General features: G+C 41.7%; 1 protein-coding gene across 1 annotated transcript; it reads left to right on the forward strand.

The window, feature by feature from the left end:
• The first annotated feature begins 9,530 nt into the window (after positions 1-9,530).
• KCNMB3 (potassium calcium-activated channel subfamily M regulatory beta subunit 3) lies at positions 9,531-25,431 on the forward strand. Its single transcript, XM_069559702.1, is given in 5 exon segments — positions 9,531-10,535; positions 18,653-18,844; positions 20,627-20,825; positions 25,307-25,329; positions 25,331-25,431. Coding segments are annotated over 5 exon segments (516 nt in total). The 5' UTR covers positions 9,531-10,473; the 3' UTR covers positions 25,371-25,431.
• The last annotated feature ends 1,894 nt before the right edge of the window (positions 25,432-27,325 follow it).

Genomic DNA, 27,325 nt, shown 5'->3' on the forward strand with positions numbered 1-27,325 from the left:
TTTAGTTAGTTGAGAATTATGATTATTTGAGTTCTTATTCATGGAGTTATTCCATCACTGTATTTTATTTAAAAATAAAGCATCTACATGGCCATATCTTAATGAATTTTTGGCCATGCTGGGCTTCTGTTGCTCCGGGTGGGCTTCCTCTGGCTGCAGGGAGCAGGAGCTACTCTCCCGTTGTGGTGTGTGGGCATCTCATTGTGGTGACTTCACTTGTAGAGCATGGACTCTAGAGCCTGCAGGCTTCAGTAGCTGCGGAGCGTGGGCTCAGTTGCTCCACCTTCCTGGACCAAGGATCGAACCCATGTCCCCTGCATTCGCAGGTGGGTTCCTGTACCAGGGAAATCCCTATTCTATCATTTTAAAGGAAGCATTAGAATTAATGACCACATGTCACTTGACAAGAAATGAGGGCTTGGTCGAATCAGAAGCAAGAATTTATCTAAAAGTAAGACACCCAGACCTATTGTCAACTAAAAGAAGATGTACAACTTGAGAGTTGTGAGTTAAGTTTTATTGGGGGCACAATGAGGACTGCAGCCCAGGAGGCGGCATCTTAGATAGCTCTGAGAGACTGCTCCAAAGCGGCAGTGGGGGAAGGTCAATATATAAGGTTTGGGTGAAGGGGGAGTTCAATAATGTGAAGCATTCATTTTACAAAAGGTTTCTGTTAGTCATGAGAATCTGATGTCACCATGAAGGATGTAGTGCTTCTCTAGATATGAGGAGATGCAAGGATTGAGATCATAAAATCTGTTCCTAAAAACATCAGTTCAGTTCAGTCACTCAGTTGTGTCAATATCTTTGCAACTCCATGGACAGCAGCATGCCAGGCCTCCCTATCTATCACCAACTCCCGGAATTTACTCAAACTCATGTCCATTGAGTCGGTGATGCCATCCAACCATCTCATCCTCTGTCATCCCCTTCCCCTCCTACCTTCAATCTTTCCCAGCACCAGGGTCTTTTCCAATGAGTCAGTTCTTTCTAACAGGTGGCCAAAGTATTGAAGTTTCAGCTTCAGCATGAAACTCCTTCCAATGAGTATTCAGGACTGATTTCCTTTAGGATGGACTGGTTGGATCTCCTTGCAGTCCAGGGACGCTCAAGAGTCTTCTCCAACACCACAGTTCAAAAGCATTAATTCTTCGGTGCTCGCTTTCTTTATAGTCCAAATCTCACATCCATACATGACTACTGGAAAAACCATAGCTTTGACTAGACTGAACTTTGTTGGCAAAGTAATGTCTCTGCTTTTTAATAAGCTGTCTAGATTGGTCATAACTTTTCTTCCAAGGAGCAAGCATCTTTTAATTTCATGGCTGCAGTCACTATCTCCAGTGATTTTGGAGACCCCCAAAATAAAGTCTGTCACTGTTTCCACTGTTTTCCCATCTATTTGCCATGAAGTGATGGGACTGGATGCCATGACCTTAGTTTTCTGAATGTTGAGCTTTAAGCCAACTTTTTCACTTTCCTCTTTCACTTTCATCAAGAGGCTCTTTAGTTCTTCTTCACTTTCTGCCATAAGGGTGGTATCATCTGCATATCTGAGGTTATTGTATTTCTCCCGGCAATCTTGATTCCAGCTTGTGCTTTATCCAGCCCAGTGTTTCTCATGATGTACTCTACATCTAAGTTAAATAAGCAGGGTGACAGTATACAGCCTTGACGTTCTCCTTTCCCTATTTGGAACCAGTGTTTTGTTCCATGTCTGGTTCTAACTGTTTGCTTCCTGACCTGCATACAGATTTCTCAAGAGGCTGGTCAGGTGGTCTGGTATTCCCATCCCTTGAAGAATTTTCCATAGTTTATTGTGATCCACACAGTCCAAAGGCTTTGGCATAGTCACTAAAGCAGATATAGATGTTTTTTTGGATTCTCTGGCAATTTGATCTCTGGTTCCTCTGCTTTTTCCAAATCCATCTTGAACATCTGTAAGTTCACATATTGTTCAAGCCTGGCTTGGAGAATTTTGAGCATTACTTTACTAGCGTGTGAGATAAGTGCAATTGTAGGGTAGTTTGAGCATTCTTTGGCATTGCCTTTCTTTGGGATTGGAATGAAAACTGACCTTTTCCAGTCCTGTGGCCACTGCTGAGTTTTCCAAGTTTGCTGGCATCTTGAGTGCAGCACTAAAACATTCAACTATCTAAAGATCTAAAAACATCCAACTGTCTAAAGACCTAAAAACATCCAACTATCTAAAGACCTGTCCCACCGGATTCCCTGGAGCACAGAGTGCGTCACTCCACCCTGAACTCCCTCAGGGGTTGTTGAAGGTCAACAGCTATAGTAGCATAGGGTTTAACCTCCACAGAAAGCGAAGTGAAAATCACGTTGCTCAGTTGTGTCCGACTCTTTGCAATCCCATGGACTGTAGCATACTAGGCTCCTCCGTCCATGGGATTTTCCAGGCGAGAGTACTGGAGTGAGCTGCCACTTCCTTCTCCAGGGGATCTTCCTGACCCAGGGATCGAACCTGGATCTCCTGCGTTTCAGGCAGGCGCTTTATCCTCTGAGCCACCAGGGCTCAGTTAATCTCTGTAGAGGCAGATGGCAAATGCCTTTGTTGTTCAGTAGTTGGCAATGTTCTTGTTAAGTGTCAATTTGTAGTTTACACTATCAAAACTTGTGAATATCCTGACTCTATGAAGACCTGGCCACCAACATCCCCGGGCAGACCTTGAGAGTAAGACCCACATCCTAAGCCACTGAATGAGAAGGCCACTTACTGTTAGGAAAATCTCAGCTTTGTATTTGATCCCTTCTGGAGTCTTGGACTCATTCCTCCCTGCTGTGGCTTTGTGATTGGGTCTTTGTGTCTTCATCTGCAGAATGAGTGCCTCCCTCCCTCCTTGTGTGGTGTGACTGAGGGAAATGATGTTCCCAAGCCACTGAGCAAAATACCATAGTACGGGGCTGCTCAGAGTGCCTCAGCTATTATAAGTTGTCTAAGAGAAATGGTTCGATAGCATCACTGACTCGATGGACATGAGTCTGAGCAAGCTCCAGGAATTGGTGATGGACAGGGAAGACTGGCGTGCTGCAGTCCATGGGGTTGCAGAGAATGAGACACGACTGAGCGACTGAACTGAACTGAAGAGAAGTGGGGTGAGATGGTTGGGTTCTTTTTCTTTCTAGCTGTCACTCAGCAGCTGAGGTGGGGTTGTTCTCACATTATTGTAATTCCAGGAGGGGAAATGACTTGTCCTCGCAAACTAACTTATGGTTGCACGTACTTTGTTATGGTGGCTAAGTTGTGTCCAACTCGTGTGACCCCATGGACTATAGCCCACCAGGCTCCTCTGCCCATGGGATTTTCCAGGCAAGAACATTTGAGTGGGTTGCCATTTCCTATTCCAGGGGATCTTCCTGACCCACGGATTGAACTTGGGTCTCCTACATTGCAAGCAGTCTCCTACGTCACAGGTGGATTCTTTACTTGACTGAGCCACCAGAGAAGCTTCATATTTTTATTGGATCTTAAAGGTGGAAAGAGATGGGAATATCAGATCACCTGACCTGCCTCTTGAGAAATCTGTATGCAGGTCAGGAAGCAATAGTTAGAACCAGACATGGAACAACACACTGGTTCCAAATAGGGAAAGGAGAACGTCAAGGCTGTATATTTCACCTTGCTTATTTAACTTATATGCAGAGTACATCATGAGAAACGCTGGGCTGGATGAAGCACAAGCTGCAATCAAAACTGCCGGGAGAAATATCAGTAACCTCAGATATGCAGATGACACCACCCTTATGGCAAAAGTGAAGAAAAACTAAAGAGCCCCTTGATGAAAGTGAAAGCTGCTGCTGCTAAGTCGCCTCAGTCGTGTCCGACTCTGTGCGACCCCATAGACAGCAGCCCACCAGGCTCTGCCGTCCCTGGGATTCTCCAGGCAAGAACACTGGAGTGGGTTGCCATTTCCTTCTCCAATGCATGGAAGTGAAAAGTAAAAGTGAAGTCGCTCAGTCGTGTCTGCCTCTTCGCAACCCCATGGACTGAAGCCTACCAGGCTCCTCCATCCATGGGATTTTCCAGGCAAGAGTACTGGAGTGGGTTGCCATTGCCTTCTCTGAAAGTGAAAGAGGAGAGTGAAAAAGTTGGCTTAAAGCTCAACATTCAGAAAATGAAGATCATGGCATCCAGTCCCACCACTTCATGGCAAATAGATGGGAAAACAGTGGAAACAGTGACAGACTTTATTTTGGGGGGCTCCAAAATCACTGGAGATAGTGACTGCAGCCATGAAATTAAAAGACGCTTGCTAGAGAAGGAAAGTTATGACCAACCTGGACAGCTTATTAAAAAGCAGAGACACTACTTTGCCAACAAAGGTCCGTCTAGTCAAGGCTATGGCTTTTCCAGTAGTCATGTATGGATGTGAGAGTTGGACTACAAAGAAAGCTAAGTGCCGAAGAATTGATGCTTTTGAACTGTGGTGTTGAAGAAGACTCTTGACAGTCCCTTAGACTGCAAGGAGATCCAACCAGTCCATCCTAAAGGAGATCAGTCCTGGGTGTTCATTGGAAGGACTGATGTTGAGGCTGAAACTCCAGTACTTTGGCCACCTGATGTGAAGAGCTGACTCATTTGAAAAGACCCTGATGCTGGGAAAGATTGAGGGCAGGAGGAGAAGGGGACGAACAGAGGATGAGATGGTTGGATGGCATCACTGACTCAATGGACGTGAGTTTGGGTGGGCTCCGGGAGTTGGTGATGGACAGGGAGGCCTGGCGTGCTGCAAGTTCATGGGGTCGCAAAGAGTCGGACACGACTGAGTGACTGAACTGAACTGAAAGGTGGAAAATACTTTAAATATCTGCTCCAACCCCTGCATTGCACAGAGGAGTAAGCTGAGTTTCAGGGAGGTCTTGTGATCTGGAGCAGAAGCAATGTTTAGGATCCCAAGACCAGGCCCTCAAGACCTATTAAACCCATAACCCATGACCCAGGGTTTTCTAGTGCATGAATTGTAGGACCACCCGTATTAGGATCACATGAGGAGCTTTTCAAAATGCAGGTTCCTGGGTCCTACACCTCAATGATTTGATCAGAATCTCTAAAAATGGAGCCTGGGAACCTTAGGTCACCCTTGAAATAAAGTACCACTCACATAGTGATCAGTGACCTTGACTTACATTATTATAAAATATGTCTGTCCCCAGTGCCACCTGGTGAAGGCTTGGTCACAGTGGATTTCAAACAAGACCATAAATCAAGGGCTCTTGAACCATCTAACAATTTCAGCTATTGTTTGTTAGTTTCTACTTCAGTTATACAATGAGCTTTTTCTATGCCAGGTTGGCCCAGTTCTGTGGCTCTTGTGAGGTTGTGTAACTCACTGTAGCCCTCTGCTCTAAAAAATGCCCAAGAAATGAATTAATGCATGTAAAGTCTTAGAACTGTACCTGGCTCATAGTAACTACTCAGTGAGTGTTAGTCATTAGCATTATCACTCGTCGGAGCAGGAAGAACATCTGTAGAGAGGTAACGCTGATTTCTCTGACACAGCCTAGATCACAGGGCCCGTGTCCATCTGATTAGCAAAGATGTCTGGAGTTAGTCATTATGATGAAGGACAAGAAAGATCCCATCTGAACCTCTGTAAATGTGTAGCATGGATCATACTCCCTTATTGTTTGTTTTTCCTGCAAAGAGAATATAAGATCAGTTATTACCTTAGTTTTGACAGTTTAAATTGCTGCTTGCACCAGCAAAAACTACTCATACCAGGATAATTATTCAGTTTGGGGTTTATTTCATCTCTGACAAATACACAGAATCTCACAAAGAACATAAGCTGTTATATACTTTTTAGGTTGTTGGGATTTGTACATCTCTAAATTGGAAGACAAATATAGTTCTCATGAACATGGAGAATTTCAGCTATCAAAGAATTCTTAACTATATAGTAAGTAGTGTGTAATTGAGAGAATATGAAAATGAATGAGGAAGTGGTTTCTCCAGCCTAGTGAAAGGGAGAGATGGTTCTTTTTTTCCCCTTGAGTAAAGCATCTGTTCAAGGGAAAAGAAAATGAGCGTGGAGCCAGGAATCCATGATGCCAGCATTTTGCAATAACATCCCCTTTCATCTTCGGATTTCACTGCCGTTTGTGGGCACTAATTAAGTTTCATCTTACTCATACCACTCACACAGAATTTTATTTATTTTTTTACTAAAGAAAACCAGGGTAGGGAATGTATAAAAGGTTACTTGAAGTTACAAAACTGGAGGAAAAGCCTCCGGTCCAGAGAGGGAGGGGGCCCAAATGGTGGGCTTGATGGTTGACTCATGTAGGAAGTGATCCCCAGCTACTCTGAAAGAGTGAGCTAGGGACTCGGAGAGTCTTAGGGACCAAGAGTGGGACCAGGGACTCAGTCAGTCAGTCCAGTCATTCAGTCATGTCTGACTCTTTGTGACCCTATGGACTGCAGCACGCCAGGTCTCTCTGTCCATTACCAACTCCCAGAGTTTACTCAAACTCGTGTCCATTGAGTCGGTGAAGCCATCCAACCATCTCATCCTCTTTCATCCCCTTCTCCTTCCACCTTCTATCTTTTCCAGCACCAGGGTCTTTTCCAATGAGTCAGTTCTTTGCATCAAGTGGCCGAAGTATTGGAGTTTCAGCTTCAGCATCAGTCCTTCCAATGAATATTCAGGACTGATTTCCTTTAGGATGGACTGGTTGGAACTCCTTGCAGTCCAGGGACTCTCAAGAGTCTTCTCCAACACCGTAGTTCAAAAGCATCAATTCTTTGGTGCTCAGCTTTCTTTATAGACCAACTCTCACATCCATACATGACTACTAGAAAAACCGTAGCTTTGACTAGACGGACCTTTGTTGACAAAGTAATGTCTCTGCTTTTTAATAAGCTGTCCAGGTTGGTCATAACTTTTCTTCCAAGGAGCAAGCGTCTTTTAATTTCATGGCTGCAGTCACCATCTGCAGTGATTTTGGAGCCCCCCAAGATAAAGTCTGTCACTGTTTCCATTGTTTCCCCATGTATTTGGGAAATATGAGTCCTAGGGACTCAGGGAGGATCTCAGAGACCAAGGGTGGGGACCAGGGACTCAGGGAGGGTCTCAGGGACCAAGAGTGGGGACTAGAGATTCTGTGTCCAGTGAAGGTCCATGTACCTGGCCTCTCTCACCACCGCACTTCTTGTGGCTTTAGCTTGTGTGTTCCTGAATGGATGCATTGGGATGGCAATCCATACCAGCCACTCTAGGTTCTTCTTGGGTGGAGTGTGTTAATGGGCACTTGCTGTAAGTGTGGGAGGGTACTGGTGGACAGAGAGGCCAATCAGTTTCCAAGTGAAGAGGCACCAGAATGAAATCGAAGGGTAACAGGTTAAGTTACTCCTTTCCACTTACCATCATAACCCTGTGTAAAAAGGACGAAAAAAACAGCACAGGCTAGGTCTGAGGTCAATCTCAGATGGCCAGTTGTGCCAGCTATTTCTAAGACATACCAGGCCCAGACTTGTCCAAGACCCAAAATAAATCTGCCTGGATCTATCAGAACTTTTGAACTGGAACTGAAAGTAATTTAAATTAACTCACTTTCTCTGTTCACACCCTCTTAAGATGATTTTATTAAAAGATTCTACATGAGTGTTTTCACTTGGGTGGAACTAGAATCATAAAATGGGAAGCCCCAGGCATGTACAAATTAAAATAGGAGGTCTCAAAGGCTCGAAAAGTACCATATTTCTGAAGTTGATTCAAATGCATAAAAATAGCAGCAAATCACTCACTTCTTGAAAGAGAGTTACATACTAAATTGCAGGGAAATTTATTAGCACATCTAATCTGAAAAAGAAAGTTCTTATATGTATTTATAAGGCTGTTACAAGCAGGAGGTAGATGGGAAAAAAAATCTAGTTGCTACCAGTTTTTATTCCAAATTGTATCAATTTATTAAAAACAAATAATTTACAAAGGAAGTAGTCCATAACTCTAGTAGAAAATTAATACAAATCAGAAGTATATATATTTTTCATTAAGTGATATTAATACAGTTGCAGGTAATAGTTAATATGGCTATATATACATGATGTTTATAGATGAGATTATGCTTACCTTCTTGCCAACACCAATGTTTTGGAAAATGTTAATACTGGTGGTGGTTTAGTTGCTAAGTTATGCCCGACTCTTGCAACCCCATGGACTGTGGCCTACCAGGCTCCTTTGTCCATGGAATTCTCCACGCAAGAATGCTGGAGTGGGTTGCCATTTCCTTCTCTAGGAGATCTTCCTGACCCAGGAATCTAACCCAGGTCTCCTGCATTACAGGCAGATTCTTTACCAACTGAGCTACAAGGGAAGCCTCAAGATAATATTACCTTTACTTAGAAAACAATTCAGCAAAAGTAGTCTACTTGGCATTCTGTCATCATCATTTCGGTGAGCTGCAATGTAATAGAGAGGGAAATGGCAACCCACTCCAGTATTCTTTCCTGGAGAATCCCATGGACAGAGGAGCCTGGTGGGCTGTAGCCCATGGGGTTGCAAAGAGGCAGAGGACACAACCGAGTGACTGAGCACAGTGTTTATTACCCGAGCAAATTACAAAAATAATCATGGTAGATACCTTAGTTCATCCTTGTAATAAGCCTGTTGATCTGGTCTTCCCTGTTGTCGGCATTTCCACTTTCTGCAAAATGGGTGGTCTTTTTCTTCATTCCACCTTGTGGAGAAGACAGTTTGAAGGGCCACAGGAAGTTGTTTCCTTCTTTGAAACAGTTTCCAGCAGTACAGATCTCATGAATCAGATCCTCCATGCAGAAGATGCCATATTTACCAAGAGATCGAGCAATCAACTTGTTACCCATCAGGGCAATTTGCTTCTTGTTGATTTTGCCATAGCCATGCTTGCAGATCAGTTCATTTATGGACTTTAGATTTGGGTACCCCAAAACAATGCACAGTTCCCAGCATGTTAACTGAAGTCTTGGTGAGCTTCACAAAGGTGCCGCTGAAGATCTGTGAAAGGCGAAGAAGCTAAAACACTTTCAAACATTTGTGCTCACACCATCGACACCTCTGACCCTGATGGCAAATGCCTATTTGGGTGCGCGGTACATGGACTGATGACTTTTTATGCCACCGTAGTCAGCTGAATTTCAGTTCTGCACATCTGCCTGTATTCCTTGTGATAGTGCTTGGCTTTTTCATAGATAAACTTCCTCCTTGCCTTTTGAAGCTTCTTTTGGGCAAGCTTCCTCCTCAGGCACCTGCTCTTAAATTCTGCAAAATTCTTTCACTTTTTCTTAAGGGTTTTTGGCACAGCAGCAACCATTTTTTTCTTTTCTTCTGGCACCCTTCATGGTTCCAGCTGGGAAAGAGGTTTGCTACAGTTCTGTCTTTTTTTTTTTTTTAAACTTTGATGTAGTTTTAATGGTGAGTTATTTTATGACCCTTGGAGTCTTAAAAATTTGTTAAATCACATATGGTCTAGAAATGAATTCTCTTAATCAGAAAATGTAATAAACAAGAAAAATCCATCCTCTAAGCTTGCACTCTAACATAAATTTTTAAAACTTTATTTTTAACTTTGGAGGATAATTGCTTTACAATGTTGTATTTGTTTCTGTTGTACAGCATCGTGGATCAGCCACGAGTATACACATGTCCCCTCCCTCCTGAACCTCCCTCCCACCACCCATCATCTTACCCCTCTAGGTTGTCGCACAACACTGGATTGAGCTCCCCCCATGTTATATAGCAATTTCCCATTAGCTATCTATTAATGTATATTCTACACACACACACACATACACAAGCTCAGACGGTAGAAGAATCTGCCTGCAATGCAGGAGACCCGAGTTTGATCCCTGGGTAGGGAAGATACCCTGGAGAAGGAAATGGCAACTTGCTCCAATATTCTCGCCTGAAGAATCCCATGGACAGTACAGTCATAAAGAGTCTGACACGACTGAGCAACTAACACTTTCAATGTATATTCTAATGGAAAAACTTGAATAAAGGAAGTGTGGACAGGGCAAACTATTTCCTCTTTTTATAAACCTTGAACTGATATGCCCTTCACCAATTACATAGGGTCCCTTGGGGCTCAGAACTTTCCACAACCATTTCGGTCTCTATGGCGATGCATGACAGCTGAAGCCGAGCCCAGGTGTTAAGGCGGTGGCAGGCTCTGGATGAGCTTGGGAAGAGAGTCTGGCCGCAGAAGCCACTGAGGGTTGATCCTGAGCCTTTTGGACGGACCGCTCCGCCTTGCCAGGAGTCTGCAGAGCCGCCTGGACATGCCTGTCCTAACCTCCCCACTCGCCAGAGGAGCCGGCTTGGCACACCCCCAGGGGTAGCTCTGGAGGCGCAGATGCGCCTGAGGACCTCCCCTGGGACCCCACTTCCGCTGATGTTTAAACTTCACCCTTCTGCGCCCTCAGAGGCTATGAATCTGTTGCAAGGAGTCCATTTTGCCTAGGCCCCTGGTCTCATGCAGCCGTTCAGCATCCCTGTTCAAATTACCCTCCAGGGCGGCCGGAGACACCAGGGGAGGTAAGTCACCCCCAGAATCTCTCAGCCTTCATGGGCATCTCACTGAACAACTGGTTAGAAGGAGAGCAGCCCAAGGAGTTCGGGGGTTGAGTCTGGTCTTTATCCTCAGAGGGTGTCCACTTGTCATGCCTCCCGAGGGAGCTTCGAGGCTTCCCCAGCAGCGCTATCATAGGGTGCACCCTTCCTTGTCGGCTTCCTCCTCTAGATGGCAAGTTTTTGGAGGCTAGGACTCTAGCCTCCCTGGCTCTGCAGCAGTAGAACTCTGCCCAGCACACAGTTGGTGCTCAACAAATGTCTGTCAGTTGAATGAAGTTACTATCAGCATTGGTTTCGTTGGTGAAAACTGCTTGGATCTTTGCGTCACAGCCTGGGTTCAAATCCAGCTCGCTTAAATGGCTATCTGACTGTGGGCAAGTCACTTCACCTCTCTCTACCCCATCCCCTTGTCTGCTGATGGAGGTAGTGATGGTCTCTGCATGCCTTAGTGTAAAAGCCAGTGCTACTTTCTATACTGTACCATTTTACACTTCAGCTGCTGTTATTAACCACCCACCTCTACTATCTAAGGGGGAAGTGAGACCGGTTATCTTGAGGACCTCTTTCTTCCCCAGGGGAATGCAAAGCAGAGGTGCTGTACATCTGCCTGCCCCCAGGAGTGAAGCAGTAGGGCACTGAAGTGGGCACCCACCTGGAGAGAGGAGCAATGCCAGAGGGTGTTGAGGAATGAGATATTAAGGCTTGCCAGCTTACTCCTGAGAGGGTCCATTTCATAGCTATGTTTACTCGCTGTATCTGGAAACCTGGGTGGTCTGTTAGCAGCTTGAGTGGAGCTGGGAGCTGGGAGCTGAGAAATTGGAAACAGTATAAAGATCATAGTGGTCATCACATCGCTCACTCCCGTCTTCTGTAACTACGCTCATGCACCTTTGAGAGAGAGAATGCCGGAAAGGAGAGAGAGGGGTTTGGATGGAGGTCGGGGCTGGAGGAGGAAGAAACAAACAGAAGAAAGAGACCGAGGCAAAAACACTTCTCTCTTACAAATGAACTAATGCTTTTGTGAGAAGACAATTAAAGTGAATCATTGTATGGCAGAAGATCAAATGACTAACATGCAAGGGAACAAGTTCTAATGCCCCATTCATAACACAGTTAACTAGCAGTTAGAGTAGTTGTGTTCTCCCCAGAGCAATACAGTGTCCCATTTCCACTTCTGATATGCACAACTGGATCACCCATCTTGCCTCATGGTGAACGTCACAGACCATATTGACTTTCCTCAACCTCCTTTGCTGTTTCAAAAGAAGTTGTTATATAGATTTGTAATTAAAAAAAAAATAGAAGGGTAAAAATAGTTACCCACATCTCTGCAACGCAAATTATAAGGAAATGTTAATTTAACATACCCAGTGCTTAAAATTACATACATATGTGAGATGAGTGTCAGCAGAGCTATCAAGCCCTGATGAACCTCAGCATCCTTTTAAGGAACATTCTGTCCAAGAAACTGTTGGAGGGAGAGGCTGCTGGCTTCCTCAGGGATCACATCCAGATGAACATGTTCAAGCTCTTTGAGTTTGCCTCAGGCTAAGTCAGAAAGCACCCATAGCAAATGTGGTAGTTCGGGCAGGTGGGAAAGTCAGTTCTGAAATCAGAGGAGCAACAGGAAGGGGTGGGTACTTCCATGACTGTGAATAAAATCCCTCCAGGTACACACATTGGTTAGAAGTGAAGATTATTGCTGGCAAAAAGGAATGAAAATGCTATTCACTCATCTTATTGGCTGAAGAGCAAAATTAGATCACTCTTAAGCACTTTGAGGTCCTTGGATGAAAGGTACTTGTAAATACCACAGACTTAATTACAGAACTGTTTATGGCCTGGGGAAACTGGAAACAGTTTAATATCCAACAATAGAGAAATGGTTAAGGAAATTATGGTGTATCCAATTAATGGAATATTATGTACCCAGCAGAAGGGTAACGAAGAATTGCTGCCAACATGGGAAAGTGGTTATTATGTTAAGTGAAAAAGACAAGGTTAAAAAAAGAACCCACTATATCCAGTATGATCTCACTCTATTCATTTTTTAAATTAATTTATTTGTTGGCTTTGCCATGCTTCCTGAAGGATCCTAGTTCCCCAGTGAGAGATCCAGCCTGTACCCCTGCATTGGGAGTGCAGACCTAACCACAGGACCACCACGAAGTTGCTGCTCTCATTCTGTTTAAACAATATAGACAAAGGGAATAACCCAGTAAGTGAACAGTCATTGTCATCACCTTTATCATTATTTTAATTAAAAAATTTAAATATTGAAATTTCATTGTTATTATTTTGTGAGGTTAGTGTCTTTACTTACCTGTTTACCCTGTAATTGCTCTTCATTTTTGACTAACTCTCAGCTCTTAGACTGGATTGTTTCCTCTCTGCCTGAAGTAACTGCTTCACCTTTTTCTTTACTGGGGGTTTGTTGATGGCAAACTCAGCTTTGTGTGTATCTGAAATGCCTTTATTTCTTACTTAACTGTTGTGAGATATTTGCTGGGTACAGAGTTCTGTTTTTTCTCAGCATAAAGGCAATATTCCTGGCTTCTGTTCTTACAGAGAAGTAAGTGCTCCACTTAATAGTCATTCCTTTGAAGTTAATCTTTTTCTCTGGCTCTTTTTAAGAATTTCTCTTGTCTCTGTGCAAAATATCTGTGATTTATGTAGGTGTGGGTTTCATTTTATTTTATCCCACTTGGCTTCTGGAATCTGTGGACTGGGCCTTCATCATTTCTTTAATATTATTGTCTTTTAAAAATATTACTTGGCCTTTTTCCTCTTTTTTTTTTTTTTCTGGAGTTCTGATTAGACTTTATGCTAGACCCTTTCTGTCTATCTTCTGTGCTTCTTAACCTTTCTTCAGCATTTTCCATTAAAGAAATCTCTGTATTATATACTTTAGCTATTTTGCAGATCAAACTGTTTACTAATTATCTTTTCAGATGTATCTAAATTACTGTTAAATCTATCCACTAATTTTTTTTATTGAAGTATAATTGATTTACAATGTTTTAGGTATATAGCAAAGTGATTCAGTTATACACACACACACACACACACACACACACATATGGGCTTCCTAGGTGGCAGAGTGGTAAAGAATCTGCCTGTCTTTATAGGAGATGTAGGAGACAAGGGTTCACTCCCTAGGTCAGGAAGATTCCCTGGAGTAGGAAATGGCAACCCACTCCAGTATTCTTGCCTGGAAAATTCTTTGGATAGAGGAGCCTGGTGAGCTACAGTTCATGGGGTCACAAAGACTTGGACATGACTGAGCACGCACACATATATGTATAATATGTATATATATATTTTCAGATTCTTTTCCACTATAAGTTATTACAAGATATTGAATATAGTTCCCTGTGCTATACAGTAGGTCCTTGTTATACATTGAATTTTTATATCAATTCTTTTTCATTTCTAGAAATTCTACTTGTTTCTTTTTAATACTGTCTTGGTCATGTTTTAGAGTTTCTTACTCTTTCTGATATCCACCCCCTCCTTTATTTTTTCAAACATATTGTAGATATATTTTTATATATTGTCCAAAATCAGAAGGTTTTTTTGGGATCTGACTCTGTTGTGTATTTTTTCTCACTCCAAGGCCCTAATTTTGTGTTTTATGACTTTGAAATGAGAGCACACACTCCTTGAAACTTTGTAGGATTCCCTAGAGACCTAGGTCGGCGGAGAGCTCCTCCAGAGAAGTTACACACTGGCTCCGGCCTGCTGCCAGACGGCACCAACTACTTGAGAAGACTGAATGAAATTCTCAGCTTGAGGTTTCTGGATTTCCCACATCGTGTGAGTTCTGGCCGTAAACTCTCTTGAGGCTCTCTTGAAGGTTGTGACGTCTCAGGGGAGACTGTAGTTTTCCTCTTGTGTGCAGTGTCTGGGTTTGAGAAAGGCTCTTTCCTGGCAGTCTCCTAGGGAGTTGTGTATGGACGGTGGGTACTTGCCATTCCACCTCACACTGAGTATGAGGTCTTTTGGATGCCAACTCTAGCTAAAAGCGTTAACTCCCATACCCTGGATGGGCTCTGGGCATTGTCTCCTGTCCCTGTGTCCTTCCCACAGACTGTGAGACTGAACCTCAGGGTCACCAAGTTCTGCAAATGCTCTCAAGGTCAACTTGTGCTCCAGTCCACTTTCTCCTCTGGGTTCTTATTTTCACATAGTTTTTGTCCTTTGCATATTTCAAACTTTTTTTTCTAAGCTTTGACCAGGATTTTTATTATTTACAGTTAAAGTGGTATCTAGTTTATTTTACTAGAGAAATAGAAGATTGTTGTTATTGTTATAATAGTAAAATATAGCTGTATTTTCATTTTTAGCAATTATTGTTTATTATCTTTCCTACCATATATGAAATAATTTCTTCACAAGGTGTCTTTGAGGTTTTCAGCTTTTCATAAAGCCTTTAAACAAAGTGGACAGAAATATTAGAAAGAATAGTCTATTATACTACTAGGTCTTATTCCCTGGTTATGCCAGTTTTGTATATCACAGGTATAATTGGGTATGTTAAATCAATAGGTCAGAAATGGCCAGAGAGGCTTCATAATAAGCCTCTCCATGCATGGATTCCACAGATAACTGACAATAAGCCTCTGGAGATTTTACAATATAGAGCAACTAAAGCCCAGTTTCAGAACATGAGGGAAATGCTGGGTGTTGGGTATTGGGAACCTGGTGGTTTAATCACTAAGTTGTATCTGACCCTTTGTGACCCCCATGGACTGTGGCCTGCCAGGCCCCTCTGTCCATGGGATTCCCCAGGCAAGAATACTATAGTAGGTTGCCATTTCCTTCTCCAGGGGATCTTCCCGACCCAGGGATTCCAACCATTGTTTCTTGTGTCTCCTGCAGGGGCAGGTGGGTTCTTTACTAATGGGAACCTGGAAAATAGCCAAACCTTCCTTTAGGGCTAAAACTCTTAATCAAACGAACATATTTGTTGAGAAACTATAAAATATGCTGGCTCAGATGTCATTAAATTTCCCCCCACTGCCCATTCTCTGAAGGTGGAATAATAGATAGAGGGCGAGTAAAATATCAAAGGAGACTAAAAATCCCAAACCAGGGCTTTGATTTCCAAAGCAGTGCAACGACAGAATTGTCATCTCCTGAAGGTAGGGCCTCCCAGAGCAGGCCCCCGGAACAAACTGGATTGCCCCACATCCCCCTCACTCACACTCTTTCGGCTGAGCTACGAGGCTTACAGGAACAGAGTCCCCCAACCATGGATTGAACCCACTCCCTCAGCAGTGAAAGCACACGGTCCTAACCACTGGGCCACCAGGGAATCCCCCCTAGTCTCACTCTCTTGTCTGAAGATATTGCCAGGAGAAAGGGAATTAGGGAGAGAAAGGAGGAAGGATGGAAGATAAGGTATAAAATACGCTTTCAGAAGACAACAACTAGCAATTCTCCCTACAGGGTTTTTGCTTCACTTCAAAATTTTAGTAAGCTTTTTACACAGCTTGATGGAGCCTGTGTTTTTACCATTATGGCTGCATTTGTTTGGCTTAAGATTTCGCTAAGCTTCTTAAAATGGAAATACCTCTGGGGCAGAAATGCCTGCTGAGCAGGGAGCAGTGACAGTGACCGCAGGCAGTGGTGGGACTGTGGAGGATTGGAGAAGACAGCCCTGTCCCCAGGGGCAGCCTCTGCTCCACTCGCCAGCTGTTCATAGCAGTGATGTGGCCTTTGTGATTTTTTTCAAAAGTAGAAATCTGCATTTGTGTGAGAAATTTCATGATTTTTAAAGTGTTAGCAGCTAATCCCACAATTAAAAAAACACACAGGAAAAGCCAAACAAAACACATCTGTGGGCTGGATGCTGTCCATGGGCCACCAGTTGGTGACCTTTGTGTTGGACTTGGTTCGCTGGACATCCCCCTTGTGAAAGAATTTATCACCTCCTCTGCTAAAACAGAGCAGAGAGAGGGGAGATGGAGGGCCTTGTTTATGGAGCTGTGTGAAGACAGAGATGAGGTGGGCAAGGGGAGAAGCCACAGCGAGACCCTCACTGTTCTGAGCAGCCGGGGCCCCTGGCCAGAAAGCCCTGGATGTGCTGTCTTCCTGGCAGCTGGACATGAAAGAGCCATTCAGATCCTCCTTCAGGATGCTGTTAGTTCCAAATGGGAGCCTGCAGAGTCATTCTTCCCATATAGAATTCATAAAGGAATGTAAAAAATATTTTCTGGGGGAATATACAATATCCCTGAGAGATAAGTAAGTTCACATGAAAGCTACTTACAGGTGATTCTTTCCTAGTCATTAGGTAAACAGATCTCTAAAGACTTTACCCAGGCAACATTCCTTGGTCTTGTTTGTTACATTAAAAATATATATATATATAACATGCCATTTTAGCTTAAGATGGACTGAGCTCTGAATTTAAGATCTCACTGTGTTGCATCGAGTCTGCCCACACCCTCAGGTGAACAGCAGAGGGGATCATCCCTTCATCATGGGTTGGTAAATGTCCCACTTTTTTTCTTCCAACATTTGTCAAGAAAAAAGCTTTATGTTTGAAATATGACGAATGGCACGTATTTAAAGTGTACCACTTGGTAAGTTTTGACATATGTGTGTAACCATCACCCAGTCAAGATGAGAAACATACCCATCACCTACAACCATGAGTTTCCTTGTGCCCCTTAGCATGTCCCCTATGCTGCTTGCATGCTAAGTCGCTTCAGTTGTATCTGACTCTTTGCGACCTACGGACTGTAGCCCACCAGGCTCCTCTGTCCATGGGATTCTCCAGGCAAGAATACTGGAGTGGGCTGTCATTTCCTCCTCCAGGGCATCTTGCCAACCCAGGGATTGAACCCACGTCTCCTGTGGCTCCTGCATTGCAGGCAGATTCTTTACCACTGAGCCACGGGGGAAGCCCATCACATGTCCTCCAACCCCCAGGTAACCACTTAATCTGCTTTCTGTCACTAAAGGTAAGTTTGCATCTTCTAAAATTTTGCTGGAATGGAATTATACACTGTGGCCTCTTTCATTTGCTCAGCATTTTTCACTCAGCGTAATTATTCTGAGGTCCACTATGCGTACTGTGTTTATCAGTTCTGTTGCTGCATAGTACTCCATTATACAAATGTAAGAATTTATACTTATTGATAAAAGTATATCATATATTTGGGTTGTTTTCAGTTTGGGGCTCCTTACAGCTAGGGTGCCAAGAACATCTGTGTACAAGTCTTTGTATGATCATGTGCTTACATTCTGCTTGGTAAATGAATACCTAGAAATGGAACACCTCGGTCATATGGCCCCCTATATATTTAACTTTTTTAGGACATACCAGCTGTTTTCCAAAGTGGTTATACTGTTTTATAGTCCCATCAGCAGTGCAGGAGAGTTCTAGTTCCTTATATCATCTCCAATACTTGATACAGTCTGTTGTTTTGGTTTAACTCATTCTAGTGGGGATGATGTAGTATGTTGGTGTAGTTTTAATGTACAAGTTTCTAACGTGATCTTCTTATGTGCTTATTTGCTATGTATATACCTTCTCTGAAGTGGCTGTTGAGACTGTTAACCGTGTTGTGTGGCATTATTGAATCTGAGAGTTCTTTATGTGTTCTGGATTCAAGACTTTTATCAGATATATGATTTGCCAATATTGTCTTCCAGTCTGGTCTTGTTTTTCATTCTTTAAACAGTGTTTTATTGAAGAGCAGGAACTTCCATGAAGTCCAGTTTACCAATTTGTTCTCTTTGTGCCTGTGTGTCAGATTGTGCCTGTGTGTCAGATTGTGCCTGTGTGTTGTATCTAAGAAATATTTGCCTACATCAAAGTCATAAAGGATTTCTATTATGCTTTCTTCCGGAAGTGTTAGAATTCAAACTTAGGCTTTTAGAAACAAATACTGCTTATTTAATTTTAAAAATTGAAGTATAACTGACCTACAACACTATGCTGGTTCCAGGTGTGCAACGCAGTGATTCAATATTTCTATATCATGCAAAATAATCACTACTGTTCCCAACTGTTTATGAGAACTGGGGTCCCAATTTATTGAAATATCTCCTTCCCTGTTCCCACGAAGGCCAGCCTTTTCTACCTCAGGGACGAGGAGAAACACAGACCGCAATGCTCGAGACCCACCAGACGTGCACAGGAAGCTGCCATCCAGTGCTGGAGAGGACCGGGCCATGCTGCTAGGGTTTGCAATGATGGGTTTCTCTGTCCTAATGTTCTTCGTGCTTGGAGTAACCATCCTGAAGCCCTTCTTGCTCAGGTGAGAACAGAGAGAGGAGACATAACATTCATCCTAGGTGTAGGCACTGGTAGAGGAGGAGGGGGCGCTGGCTTTGCTTTCTCCAGAAGCCCTGTTCCTCTCAGTGCTTGGAGGCAGCTGGGTGCGGAGGAAGGGGTGGTGAGAAAGTGCTGCTTTGCTGCTCCCCTCCTCCAGTCTCCAAAGTCTTTCAATTGGGGGTTTACATATTCGATATCCCTGCAGGTAATACATTCTTTAATACACTAACATCCTAGGGAAGGAGATGAGCATGAGTTTCTGCATGAACATAAAATTTTTTGAGTCTGAGTTTTTGAGTTTGGTAATATCTACCTGGCACATAGTAGTTGCTCAATAAATATTAGTTTTCCTCTTTTGAAGTAGTCTCCTTATTAAACACATGTAATAAGTTACTATTAACTTAAATATATACTGTATATCAAGCATATATTTTATCCCTATATAAACTTATAGCAAGTCCATGAAGGAAACATTATTAGTTTGATTTTCACTTTATGAATGAGAAATCTCAGGCTCAGAAGGGCCAAGGAAAATACCCAAGGTTAATACCACCACAAAGTCTTCAGGGGCAGGACATTTGTCTACCCCTTCTCACTGTATCTATGACATTCTGTGTGTGTGGTGTGTGTGCAAATCCTCAAGGAATGTTTTCCAAGTAATATTTTAAAAAATAATTGTTATTTATGTATTTGGGGCTATGCTGGGTCTTTGTTGCCACATGGACTTTTCTGCAGTTGTGGCAAGTGGGGCTACTCTTTAGCTGTGGTGTGCGGGCTTTTCACTGCTGTGACTTCTCTCCTTGTGGGGCACCGGCTCTGGGGCACTCAGGGTTCAGTAACTGTGGCACGTGGGCTCAGTAGTTGCGGCTCCTGGGCTCTAGAGCACAAGCTCAGTAGTTCTGGTGCAGGGGGTTAGTTGCTCCGAGGCATGTGTAATCTTCCTGGATCAGGGATAGAACCTGTGTTTCCAGCATTGGAAGGCAAATTCTTTACCACTGAGCCACCAGGAAGCCAAGTAAAATTTAGTTCAGTACAACACTTATTGAGCCTCTACTATGTGCGAGGCATTGTGCTTTCTGCTTTGAGGAACATAAAGATGCAGAGGACATGTTTCTTGACCTTAAGGAATTCACTAATGTTAACATATGGCAAGTTATCTAATGGGATTCCTCATATGATTTGCACTTGCCTCTTAGAGAGGGTGAATGGAATGGTTAAGTTGCCTAAGAGCCCTGTGGCTGGACTCCTTCCAAAGGCACATTTTCACCAGGACAAGCCAGTGGGCAGATCTTGAGTTGATGAGGCAGGAAGAGATGGTAAGATTTCTGAGTGTGAATTTTTGTGGTTATAGTATTTAGGCTAATATTGCTAAAAAGTATGTTTCCCCAAACACCTTAAATACTGTTAAATTCACAGATTTCTGGGCCTCAAGTCAGACCAACTGAATCCAAATCCCTGGAAGTCATAGAACCCATGTTTTAACAAATTCCTCATTTTAACAAACCCATTCAGGTGATTCTGAAATTCGAAAATCATTGATCTACAGTGAGAAATACGCCAGAAGGGTCATAACTGAGATGGAACTTGGTACCTTGCTGCTGTTTATCCCATTGCAAGTTTCTCTGTGCTCCTGAATCGCTAAATGCCTTCTATGATGGGTCCTACGTTGCTTTCAAATAGACAGGTGCCTTGGGTTATCACATTAGGAATATAGGACTAAATTTTCTAGGGTTGAAAATCATTTATTTACTTTTCCAAATGGAAGCACTCAGAGAGAAGAATCGAACTGCACTATCATTCATGCGTATGTCACGGACCACTGGATGGACTGTGCATTTTCCTGTGGGATGGACTGCCGAGGTCAGGGCAAGTACCCGTGTCTCCAGGTGTTTGTGAACCTCACCCATTCAGGTCAGAAAGTGCTCCTACATTATAATGAAGAGGCTGTCCAGATAAATTCCCAGGTAGTGTAAATTTCATGTATGAAAGTGTTCTAATTACAGCAACCTTTCCATGGCAGACTGTCCCTAGCAAGGTGCAGTACCTAGGGCCATCTCTAGATAAAGCTGTTTTCTTCCAGTGAACGTATCAATAGTGACCCAATCAGGATAAATGAAGCTAAAAGCATTCTTGGAGGAGAAATGGGGTATACAGAAAAGAGAGTTCATGTTGGTGTCTGGAATTTAGACTTGAGACAGTGAACAAAATTATTTGTAAGTAGTCTTAACTTATTGTTGGGAGATCCCATTCCTCATCATATCAAAAATGTTAAAATGAACATACAGCCCACCTTAAATCAAACAATAATTCTTATCAAAGAAATTTAAAGATTGTCCTTTAAAGGATACTCAACAGGTTCATGGGAGAAGGCAATGGCACCCCACTTCAGTACTCTTGCCTGGAAAATCCCATGGACGGAGGAGCCTGGTAGGCTGCAATCCATGGGGTCGCACAGAGTCGGACCCAACTGAAGTGACTTAGCGGCAGCAGCAACAGGTCCATATGATTTAAAGAGTACATTTTCACCTAACTATAAAAAGTTGACTTAAATTAGTTGACATCTTACACTTTGTGTTTACTAAAGCACTCATTTCAATCTGGTGATTTCTGTTTTGGATGCCATAACCTTTAAGGTCTCAAATGTTTTTGTAGGCCGATGGCAGAGTGTCTTGGGTGCTTAGTGGATATGGTAATAAACCTCAGTGTCTTTATTCCCACATCTTTGTTTAGTGCTCAGAAATGGCCAGTTCACTATTTGCCCTCCTGGTACCCCTTCACCATGAGCTATGTAATGGGTCTTATCACCTTCAGAGATTAAAACTCTTAATAGCTTCAGTTGTGAAGTGATTTCAGAATTAAAACTTTAAAGCATTTGATTTCAGAGCCAGCGCCCTCATTTTTCTTCCTCCTCCGTATTCCTAGTGCTTCTACACACCTAAGTGCCACCGGGATAGAAATTATTTGCTCAGTGGTGCTCTGGACATAAAGGAATTCTTCGATCACAAAAATGGGACCCCGTTTTCATGCTTCTACAGTCCAGACGGCCAATCCGAAGATGCCATTCTCATAAAAAAATACGACCAGATGATGATCTTCCACTGTTTATTCTGGCCTTCGCTGACCCTGCTGGGTGGTGTCCTGATAGTTGGCATGGTGAGATTAACACAGTACCTGTCCTTCTTGTGTGAAAAGCACAGCACTGCATTCAGAGATGAGGTAAGTGGCAAAGTTCTTTACATGGCACAGCATCAATTCAAAGTGTGGCGTGTTGGGAGGAGCAAAGGAAGGAGCAGAGAAACCTTAAGACGGTGGCCAAATTCAAGTCCTGGCCTTCAGATACCTGCAGGGTCTGCACTTGAGGACCTGATCGTGCCTAAACGCAAACTAATGGTGTAGAAACAAAGCATGGTTATTTCACGTGGGAAAGAAAAAAGTTAAAAAGTCTCATTGTATATTCTACTCTATAAATAAATATAAATCCACCATCTTTTTTATTCCAAATCTCTCCCCATGAGCCAGGGAAGCACCTTTTGTTTCCATAGGGTAAAAGGCCTCACGGTCATTGTGCTTTGTCTAGTATCAGCCCCTGCTGGAACCTGTCACTGCCAAAATAAGTGATGCAAGTTCCCAACCTGCTGAGCACGGGACAGGCAGTCTAGTTCCACGGAATGCAGTATGCATCAAAACACTTGTCAAAAAAGTCTGAGTGAAGAGCAGTTCATACACTACAGGAAGATAATGATCTGGTAATTTCAGAAAACATGGACCTGCCATTTTACCTCATCACCCATGAGAAAAGAGGAAAGCTGCTGCCTGGGACATTCACTAAGCTTAGTGTTATCTGTACTTAACCTTGCTATGTACCATGTGATTTTTCTTTTAGAAACATTTCTTTCTAGTTAATTATGCTTCCCATAAGTTCATTTTGCTCTTTGTGTACACTCTGAAGGGAGTGGGAGAGGTGGCTAGAAATGTTATCAAGTTAGGGAGAAGCTGTACCGGATAGAATTTAACATTCATCTCAGATAATCCGCATCATAGAAAAGTCCCACATGGATAGTCAACAATTGTCCGTACTTTAATTAATGAATCAACCATGGTTATGAAATAGTATCACAAGACTCTCCCAACAAGTGCTTTTCAGATTAAGCTGAATATGAGTTGAAAACAGACTTCATTTTGAAAACCAATGTTCCTCAAAGTATCTTTACAATTTTACTAAAAAATCTTACATCATGGACAATAAAAAGGATGACTTTTGAAGCAACTCTGATACGTAGATGTAATCAAAACAAACTTTGATTCTAAGCCAATTTAATGCCTTTTAGCAATAATTGCAAGTCACACATTATTAAACAAACTGAATAATAGAGCAATATTGACTTGACCAGCAGTGAACAATTTGGGTATTTTCTCCTCCTCCTAGTGTGGAATAGCGGAGAGAACATGTGTCTCAGAGTACGATTTTTAAAACATTTGTAGGCCATAATTACAGCTTTTTAGATATGTGTCCTTGGGCAAGTCAGTTGAACTGAGCCACTCTTCTCATCTGTAAGATGGGGATGGGTCTTTTCTTTCATGAGGTTATTTTTAGGGAAGAAAAAGTCAAAGTATGTAAAACACTTAGGTTGGTTTCTGGTACCTAGTAGATAGATAACAAAACTTTTGCTAAGTTTCAATTTTTAGTTAGCCTTATTCCTCTTCTGGGTATATACCCAAAGGAAATGAAATCAGTACCTTCAAGAAATATCTGTACTCTCATGTTCACTGCAGCACTATTCACAACAGCCAAGATATGGAACAACCTAAGTGTCCATCGATGGATGAATAAAGTGTGAGATATATATATATGTGTGTGTGTGTGTAAACATACATACAATGGAATATTTTTCATCCTGAAAAACGGAGATCCTGACATTTACAACAACATGGATGAACCTGGAGGGCATCATGCTAACAATCATCCAGACAACGAAAGGAAAACACTGCATTTCACTTATATGTGGAATCTAAGAGAGTCAAATACACAAAAAGCAGAGAGCAGAATGCTGGTTACCAGAGGCGGGATGGGGAAAATACAGGAGACATTGGTTAAAGTGTACAAACTTCATTATGAGATGAATGAATCCCATGATCTAATGTACAACATACTGACTATAGTTAATAATACTGCATTGAGTACCAGAAGTTTGCTAAGAGAAGAGTTTAGGTGCTCTCATCACACACACACACACACACACACACACAAAGGTAACTATGTGAGTGATACATTAACTAGCTTGACTATAGTAATCATTTCACTATGTATATGTATATCAAATCACCATATTGTAAACCTTATGTACAGTTCTTATTAAAAATGAAATAATTCAACAAGCCTTGGTACCTTTTGTTGGACAGCTGGAACAGGGGCTGGGGTAAGGAGCTGCAGGAGCCGATTCCTCCCCACTTTTTCTTGGCTAAGTATGATATGTATCTAGAGTTCAGAATATGCTATTTAGAAGGCTGTAGTAGATTATTTTGTATGCCAAAGACTTCCTCGTAATAAAATGTATGTATACCTACACTTTTTAAGTCATTCCACAAATTGAGATTCTCTAGATTTCTTAAATTAAGGTCACATATCTATTCCATTTCTTAGTAAGTTTGACACCCACCTAACAATATGCACTTCTTTGGATTTTTCTCCTAACAAATTAAAAACAATTGAAAACCTAAAGCATATGAAAGTGTGAAACCTGAAGTGTTTCAGATACTATAGTTTTCCATTTATATAGTAGCTACTTGGCTCATCTCAGGAAAGAGAGACATTATGCTTGAAGAACAAAGTCAATTTACAACGTTAACGCAAATCATTTGGCAAATGAAAATTTTAGCAATTATTTGCTGTGAATTGCTTAGAAGCACTAAATACCAATGCCCATGTGCATTACTGGTCCAAGAAAAGCCCAGACTTACCTTTTGCAAGGTTTATGATAGCTGAATGCAAAACCAGTTTGCTTCCAGACGAACTTCACTTTTAGGTTCTGGCCATCAACTGACTTGGGAAAAAGTCTGTCCACACAGACAGACACATTCATACATGTATGTGTACACATGTAATCTCTGCTTAAAATACAAGCATATAATTCTTCATGTTTAAAGGAAGTTAATATTTAAACTGATATTTCTCCAATATTCATCATGTTACTGCGACAGAAAAATTGGCTTTTAAGGCATAATAATTTCAGGTTTTCAATCAACTATACTTGGTCATTGTTGATAAGAAAAATTCAGCTAAATTTTGATTATTACCAACAGTGGTTTGCTGTTAAGTATTAAAAAGATGGTTTGCTGTTAAGTATTAAATGGCAAATGTAATTATCACAGTTTTTTTGTTCAATATATAGTACACTAAGGATTGTTTGGACACAAGTTAAAGTAATTTTTTTTTTTTAATAAACAGCGTGATGTTACAGACTGCAAAGTTAAAGCAGACATTGACAGTTTCTGATGAGCACAAACAGTAAGTGCAGTCACAGGCCAAACTTCTTGCCAGGAAGAGCATGACTGGGACGAGGTCTTAAATTTAGTGACACTGTTATTATTCTATATTCTCAGTACAGTAACACATGCACTTGCTGTGTCAAATACTTTTTTGGGCCATCATTAAAAGAACATTTAAAATATTTTCCTCCTAACTAATGTGATATACTACAGGACTCTAACTCAATGAAAGACAAATATAGATAAATAGATTTGTGACAATAAATGGGGGTAAAGAGGGTGATGGGAGCTCCTTTTTGAAGCTTCCAAAGTCTACACTGGAGGTGTCAGTAGTCTGTGGTGGTGTCACATTCCTAAGATGTTGAAGTGTTATGTTCTAAAAGGATACATTCTTTTAGAGTTTGTTCAACGGAAATAAAGTCTTAGGACTGAACCACACTGAAAACATTAACTGCATTTGAAAGTTTGGTTCCATAGCCAAAAACATTTCTAGAAATCATGAAGGCCAAGCTCTCCAATAGGAATATATATCTGATAAGAGTTTTTTTCTTACGAAATCAATGGCTAGTGACCACATTTGGAAATCTGCACTAGAATTAAAGAGGTTAGTCTTATTAAAGATATTCTGAGAAAATAATAGAACAGTGAAGGTTCTGCCTCTTTGCTATCCTAGAAGGATTAACAAAAGTAAGAATCACCAGAAATATACACGGCTCTTAGCATAACCACAGAATTATTATAGTGAGAGATTAAATAATATTTTAGATAGATTCATAAACTTAATGCTTACAAAATGCATTATCCTTCCCATACTTACCAACAGGAGGACTGGAGTCAACTGTTGGTAGTAAAAACCAGCTACCCATTATGCTAATATGTACAGTGGACTGATATTTTTTCTTTGTTGCTAAAACTCTTAAATGTAGTTGTGTAAAAATTGAGTCATAAGATTTTCTTATGGCTCATAACTATCTCTTCATGCTAACTAGCATGGCTGAAATATGAACATAACTAAAACCAAGCAAAAGGAATGGTGCTGCATTGACCAAAAGTGCAAACCCTTACTCAAGTGAAGTTCTTGAACGAAGTAAGCTTGTAAAAACTAACACCCCAACTTGGGAAACTCCTGATTGATTCTCAACTCTTCTGAATTTTAGAACCTTGATGTTTACACCTTTTATAAATGATGTCTCTTGACTAGGGTTAGCAAGTACTGTGTATACAAATATAAATGTCTGCAAATATACACACATCAATTTCACTAACAACAACAACAAAAAAATTAATTTCAAATGCTAAATTCAGGAACCTAGTACCATGAACGTCCTAGCACTGCTGCCTTTTCCAAATGGCTGAAGCAATGATTAAATTTTAACCCAATTTTTTTCTAAATGTATCCAATGCCATTAAAAACAGGACATGCCAACTCTGACTTTATAAATCTAAAATACAGTGCTCTGCAAATTTCTGTAATATCAGAGCCAAAAGTATTGAATTGTGACTCATCTACTTTTTTTCCTTATTAACCTTCTGAGGTAGAGTTACCTATCCAATTTTATCAGGACCATAGTTATCTTGAGCTGAACCCTATATTCTTTTCAGAAAGTGAAAATAACTCTTAAGAGAAAAGAAAAAAGGCTTCCCAGGCCATGGTACATAAGATACATTTACAATTTTTAATGTGATAATTAAAAAATAAAAATGGTTTGTCTTTATATTTTAAAAAACAGCCCAGCTGTATTATTCTGTATCACCAAGAATTATTATCTGAAGATTTTGTCAGTGCTGATTTATATAGTTCAGCCTTCACAATCCCATCCTTGATGAAGAATTAATTCCCTCATGGTGTGCACAATATACTCTCACAGCTTTCAGCCTTCTTAGTGCCCGATCCAAGCAGGACGGATATGAAGAGTGTAACTCATTCAAGCAACTCCTCCTTGTTCTGCCCCCTCCCTTCACATTCCCCTCTCAAAAA

The sequence above is a fragment of the Ovis canadensis genome, chromosome 1, assembly GCF_042477335.2.
Source record: "Ovis canadensis isolate MfBH-ARS-UI-01 breed Bighorn chromosome 1, ARS-UI_OviCan_v2, whole genome shotgun sequence".
Taxonomy (NCBI): domain Eukaryota; kingdom Metazoa; phylum Chordata; class Mammalia; order Artiodactyla; family Bovidae; genus Ovis; species Ovis canadensis.